The following is a 6,634-nucleotide window of genomic DNA, read 5'->3' as shown; positions in this document are numbered from 1 at the left end:
ACAGTATATGTATATATATATATAAAACATACTAAAGGAGTAACATGTTGCATGATAGACATACATGCATATATATATAATAATAAAAAGACTAACAGAAGAAAAACAAGTTTAATAACATGCATACCTCCTGTATACATGGACGATATCTAGGAAAATTGAGGTAACTCAACAGAACAGGCCAAGGTCACACCTTAAATACTTTCTTCAACTAATGACAGAAGAAAGATAAAGGGCACTGGGGAGCCACCTATGGGGAGGTCATCAGGTAAAGCCCAAGATGGGGTCCTGCTTTCAAGATGGAGCCTGTTCTGTCTGCTTCCTCCTTCATTCCCCACTCTTGATGCTCTTAACTCATAGTATGAGCACCACTCATAGGCATATATTGCACCCTGGCTCTCTGACCGTCAATTTGGGAGAACAACGCAGTCCTTTGGGTTACAAAGTTCATAAAACATTGTAAAATTCAGGGTCCACAAAGCAGAACTATCAAGGCAACTGTAACAATGGTTAATATAGTTTTCCACCAATCACCCTTCACCCAAGATAGGACCGAAGTCCAGAAAGGAATGTTTTCATTTGACGTTGCTTTTACCTGATTTTTCATGTCATCTAAAGCAGCTGATACATTGCCAGATAAATCAGGAATATATACACAACATCCAACCTTAATTATAGCACAGTTCCCTTTTTGAGCAGCTGTGAGCATGTCCAAAGCCATTCTATTTTGAATTACCACTTTTTTCATTAGGATTTGTTCTTCATTTAAGGCTTGGATGGCTTTAGCACTATCTAGGAAGGCCTGTTTTGTGTAATTTTTCAAGGATTCTAATTTAATCATAGTATCTGTTGTGCCTGTAGAAGGTATGAATAAGGCAGCAATATACTCATACCATTGAAACACAGACCTTGTCCACCTAGCATGTAAATAAGGTAGATTTACCAGGGCTTGTTGTAGGTTAGGCTTTTGTTACTTCTATGAAACTGGTGTTTACATCAAACATAACCCCATGACTCAAGTCTGTTGACTCTAGGTCTGGCTTACCGAGAGCAGGGAGAGATTATGATTGACAAGAGAAAGGAAAGTCTCTTTTTGTCATCCCAGAAAAGAGCAGAGTGGTTTAAAATCTTGGCAGAGCAGTGACACCCACCAAGGAAGTCCATCCATCACAGAGGCATAGCCCCACATAACCAGCAGTTAGAGGTGTTGTGGAAGCCCGCGTAGGAATGTGCCCATGCGATGAAAACATTTTCCTAAGGTGAAACAGAAGTTAAATTCAAAATCACGTTGATGAGGCCAAGCAGCAGGAGTTGATTATTCAGCTTCATCCTGAAGGGGCTCATCCAGGATCTTCTTTTCCTTCTTAAGGATGATCTTAATCTCTCGAGGGTTAGTGGGGTCCCTCTGCACAGTCCACTAAGTGTTTTCTGGGTCTGCGTGGTATATTCTCTTCACCTTCATGTGGTGGATCCAGGGAATGACACCTGCAACTTTAACTGCCATAGAGCTGGTAAGAACAACAGTATATGGACCCTTCCAATGTAGAGCCAAGGAGTTGTGTTTCCAGTCCTTGACCACACCTGATCCCCAGGCACAAATTCGTGAATCTGTTCTCCAAGGGGGAATGGCACCCTTTCTTGTACAAACTTAGTTACCTGATTTATTACCTTACCCAGTTGTTCCATCTGCTGTGAAATCTCCTCTCCCCTTACCTGAGGCAAATTGGTTGACATCTGTTTTATTATGGGAGGGGGCCTCCCATTCACAATTTCGTACGGAGAAGAGCCATGGTACCATGGGGTCATCCTGAGTCTGAGCAGAGCCGTCGGAAACAAGTCCACCCAGGAGCAGTCAGTCTCTATGATCCAGTTGGAGAGTGTCTCTTTAAGTGTCTGGTTGGTTCCTGCCACCATCCCAGAACTCTGGTGCCTATATACTGTATGTAATTTCCACTTGATGTTTAAAGTTTTGCTTACTTATACTGAATCAGCTATGAAAGCCAGACCATTGTCTGATCCAGTGCTGGTAGGAAATCCAAATCTGGGAACTATCTCCCTAAGCAGGCACCGGGCTACTTCTGATGCTCTTTCAGGCCGGGTAGGAAAAGCTTCTACCCATCCTGAGAACATACATACCATGACCAGCAGGTAGTGGTGATGTCGGTGAGGTTTCATTCTGTTGAAATCCACTTCCAGGTGTTGAATGGGCAGCATGCCTTTTAGCTGAATCCCCGGAGATTTCTGTCTGTGCTGAGAGGCAGCTTTGACCTGTGAGCAGGCAGTGCAGTCCTGAGATTCTGTCCTGCATAGGGACGAGAGGCGGGGAACCAAGAAATATTTTCGAATTAGCTCTTCCAGTTTGTCATGGCCTAGGAAGGTCACTTGTGTTTGGCTTATCAGAGTGGGTGCCAGCTCCTCCAGTACCAATAATTTACCACTTGTCAATTCCCACCATCCCTTTTCAGTCTTGATGGCCCCTTCTGCTTTGAGTAGTTGGTTTCAGGGTTCAGTGTATTTTGGAGAGTCCAGCGTTAGCTCAGGCAGCTCCACCAATATGAGAGCTTTAATAAGCCCTCACTGGTCACCCCCAAGCCCTCAGCTGCCTGTTTAGCGGTCTTACCTGCCAATCTGTTTCCCCAAGCCCAGGGGGTATCCTCTTTTTGATATCCTCAGCAGTGTATGACTGCAACCCTTTCTGGTTTCCAGGCAACATCTAATAGGGTCTTAATTTCTTCCTTATTTTTACTATCTTTTTCACTAGCTGTCAAAAGGCCTCTCTCCTTATACAGAGCCCTGTAGTGTGGCAAAAGCATACCTGGAGTCTGTGTAAATGTTTTGTCTTCTTACCTTTTGACAACTGGAGGGCCTGGATTAGAGCATATAGTTTGGCCCATTGAGTGGACGAGTGTGATGGGAGAGAGCTAGCCTCTACGATGGTTTCTTCCATGACTACTGCATATCCTGACAGTTGTTGTCCTTGTTTCACCAGGCTGGTGCCATTGGTGTACAGGACCAAATCTGGGTCCAGGATTGGCTGGTCTCTCGAGTCAGGTCTGCTGGCATATTTCCTTGCAATCATGTGAGGGCCCACCTCCTCTCACAGGAAGGAGAGTGACCAGATTCAGGGCCTGGCAAGGCTTAGTAGTAACATAGGGGTTCTCACATAACTGTCCCTGGTATTGAGTAATCCGAGATGTTGACAGCAATTTATGGGGGTCCCCTCGTAAGAGAGTGTTGACCTCATGTGGACTTTTATGATCAAATCTTGGCCCAAAGTCAGCTTGGTTGCCTCCCGGACCAGTAAGGTAACTGCAGCAACTGCCCGTAAGCATCCCAGCCACCCAGTGGCAACACTGTCCAGCCATTTCAGGAGATAAGCCATGGGTCTGTCCCATGTCCCCACAGTCTGGGACAACAGTCCTATAGGCACCTTGTCCTTTTCAGTCAGGTAAAGAGTAAGCAGCTTATATAGGTCTGGCAGGCCCAAGGCGGGTGCTGATGTAATTGTACTGGGTTTGAATTCTATTACCAGTGGGACTTGTTTTGCAAGCCTTGGCGGGGAGGGGGTTGTCTTCCTCCCAGACCTCAGGGAATTGTTGGGTTAACTCTCTCTTGACTGTTTGGCTAACTCTCTCTCTCTCGTCCGATTTCCCTTCTGGGAGATCCTGCAACCTCCATTCATCTTGAGGGATTATCGAGAAGAGTAAATAGGTGGTTGATCCCACTCGAAGAGTGAGTCTTTCGTTTGGGGGAAAGGTCACTTGTGCCTCCATTTAGCAAGTTGCTTCCCAACAAAGGTACTGGGCATTCAAGGATGTATAAAAATTCATGAGTCACCTGGTGTCCCCACCATCTGGCATTTTCGGGGTAGGCTTGAGACACAAAGCCTGCACTTATCACCATCTGAGACCCAGCAGCCTCTGGCTGGGTCTATTGGCGTATAAAGTCTATAGGCCTCGCACAGTCTTTTGCAGAACTCAGAGGGTGATTAGCTTTCCCTTTGAATCACTTCGGAGGGTTTTGCAATAATCATAGCTTTTTGGGCCCCCCTCTTGAGGCCTTGTGAAATAGCCGCCCAATATCTCTCCAGGTAGCCCCTCCCTTCCTCTGTGTTACAGTCCCAATTGGGCCTCTCATCGGGGGTGGCTAGTTCTACCCACCATTGCAGGTTTGCAGTACCCTCAGGTGCCATTTCTCTTAACCATTTTTTTTTTTTTGGCCTCAGTTAGGATTCTGTGTCTTTCCTCAGTGCTGAAAAGGGAGACTAGTAGTTGGATTATGTCACCCTATGTAGGGTGGAGGGTTCAAAAAATAGTCTCCATTAGCCTAATCATGGCTTGTGGCTCCCCTGAGTATGGTGGAGCGTGTCTCTGCCAGTTTAATATACCATAGAGGAAAATGGCTGGTAATACTAGGCTACAGGGGGCTGATGGTAGTGCCCCATGCATCCTGAACCAGAGGCTATTGTAGCTCTCTGAGGGGCATCTGTAGTGGGGTTCTTTCCCCCTTTCCCTGGAGCAAAGCCTCTGTTGAATTGCTGTGTTTTCTTCCCCCTTCCCATCAGTACTCACCGAGAGAGGTGGATACAATCTAGGAGGTCTGGCTGAGATGGAATTCTGGGGCATTGACCTGAGGTCTCCATCTCTGGGATTGGAGCCTCTACGATCTCTGGCAGAGCTGGTGGAAGAGCAGAGGCTGCTGCAGGAACTTCACCTGGCCCTGGATTGGGCAGTAAGGTGGCCTCCGGTCCTGGTGGAGCACTGGGAGGCAGGCGTGTCATTATCTAGTATGGGGTAGGGGTCAGGTCATCCCCATCAAAATCCTGTAGAATTTCCTTTTTTATCATCAATTTTTGTGCCATTAATATTTTCCTCTTTCCCTTCTGGAATACAGAACCTTATCCAAGTAGGAGGGTCTTAAGCTAACCCTAGCCATGAGTCATATGTGGATTTTGATCTGGGTGTGCTGGCTCTCCTGTGACTACTGTATAGACTGATTCTATTATTTTTAAGTTCATGTTGTTCCCTGGTGGCCATCCTACTCCCATAGGGGGCCATTTGACCTCACAGAGTATGTGGAGGCAGTTAGGCGTTATCTTCACCCCATAGTCTCCTCCAAATCCCTTCTTTGAATTTTTAATCATGCACTCCAATACAGTTGCCTTAGATTCACTTCCCCCCCGCATCTTGCTTACCTTCTCGTACCTTCTTCTACTTTTCCTTTTCATTCTGTCTACGAAGTTCTCAGTACCCTATGTACTTCTGATATTTCCACTCAATGAAACACTTAAATTGCCATTCCGCCTCCTTCTTAAATGGGGTGAGAAGAGCCTTACCTGCTAGATCCCAGAGGGAGAAGGGGGATCGGTGTGTCTTCACCCGCCAGTCAGCACAGCCGAACCAGAACACCACATGGTCCAAGACTGTTTCTCCCTTAACTTTTAAAGTCCGTTCTGCCTTGGTGGACTTGATCCACCAAGATGTGCAGATGAAAACACAGATGGGTTAAATACCCCACGTCCTAGGCCATCTTCGGAAAAGCCTATTCATACTCACTTATGTATTCTGCTCCTTCTAGCCTGACAATTCCGAGGGGGACAAGAATTTCACTGCAGATGGGACACCGCCTGGGGGAGGATAGAATACGAGCACACAAGGACCAAGTTTCTTCTCCTAAAAATCCCCTGGTGATTGCTTGGTAATAATTTTCCCCAAGACGGCATGGACACCACCTCCTAAATGACCTTCACAAATTTGCTTCCTAAGCCCTAACATGCTCTTCAACCTGTGTACCAAGCAATCACTGCTACCTGCCTATCCTAAAAATCCCCTGGTGATAGCTTGGTAATAATTTTCCCCAAGATGGCATGGACACCACCTCCTAAATGACCTTCACAAATTTCCTTTCTAAGCCCTAACACGCTCGTCGACCTGTGTACCAAGCAATCGCTGCCACCTGTCTATTCCAGGCTCCTGTGGGTCTGTGCCCCTTCTAGTCCCTCCCAGGGGGCTGATCAGGCCCCCTCTTCCACCCTGCCAGGTGGGTTCCTCCTCATCTGAGCGCTCAGTTACTCTGCTGCCGCCCACCACCTGCTAACATGCAAGGTCCAGGCACTGAGAAGCAGAATCCTTCCAGAAGGGCGAGGCGCCTTCCTCCTTCTAGAAGATTTGTGTCGCAAGGCCTCAGAGTAGTCCCAAATGGGACTTGTCTCCTCAAAGTGAGGAGTTTCCTGGCCCATGCACCAAATGTTGTAGCCACGCGTTCTGGGAAACAAACTCATTCAGAAGGACAATGCAGATAGTGGAGTGTGATTTATTACACCAGTGGGCCCAAGGCAGAATCTCCTCTTAGCCAAGGACCCCGACCAGTTTTTGTGAAAACCTCATATACCCTAAGTATATGTGCTCAAACCCACCTCCCCAAAGTTAACCTGCGATTCATATACCTTAAATCCATGATTTGCATGCCTTAAGCCTAGGTAGTTAACAGTAGACAATTATCAATAGGCCTGTGGTCATACCCCAATAAGCATAATAGAATTTATGATTCTATTTAGTTACACAGATAATTAGGGTATTCTTTTAGGCAATGGAGAGTCTAGGTACGAGCCCTGGGGCTCTTCCATGGTGGGGGG

General features: G+C 46.6%; 2 protein-coding genes across 2 annotated transcripts in view; one reads left to right on the top strand and one right to left on the bottom strand.

Annotated features, from left to right (window-relative positions):
* The window catches only part of SEMA3D (sema domain, immunoglobulin domain (Ig), short basic domain, secreted, (semaphorin) 3D), a 230,218-nt gene that overhangs the window by 20,923 nt on the left and 202,661 nt on the right, over positions 1-6,634 (top strand). The window lies entirely within an intron of this gene.
* Positions 290-3,079, bottom strand: LOC104994566. Its single transcript, XM_010848196.1, is given in 3 exon segments — positions 290-964; positions 2,137-2,369; positions 2,848-3,079. Coding segments are annotated over 3 exon segments (1,080 nt in total). The 3' UTR covers positions 290-349.

The sequence above is a fragment of the Bison bison genome, unplaced genomic scaffold, assembly GCF_000754665.1.
Source record: "Bison bison bison isolate TAMUID 2011002044 unplaced genomic scaffold, Bison_UMD1.0 scf7180017864260, whole genome shotgun sequence".
NCBI classification, from domain to species: Eukaryota; Metazoa; Chordata; class Mammalia; order Artiodactyla; family Bovidae; genus Bison; species Bison bison.
The sequence above is the reverse complement of the archived record's forward strand: the minus strand, read 5'-3'. Positions and strand labels throughout refer to the sequence as shown.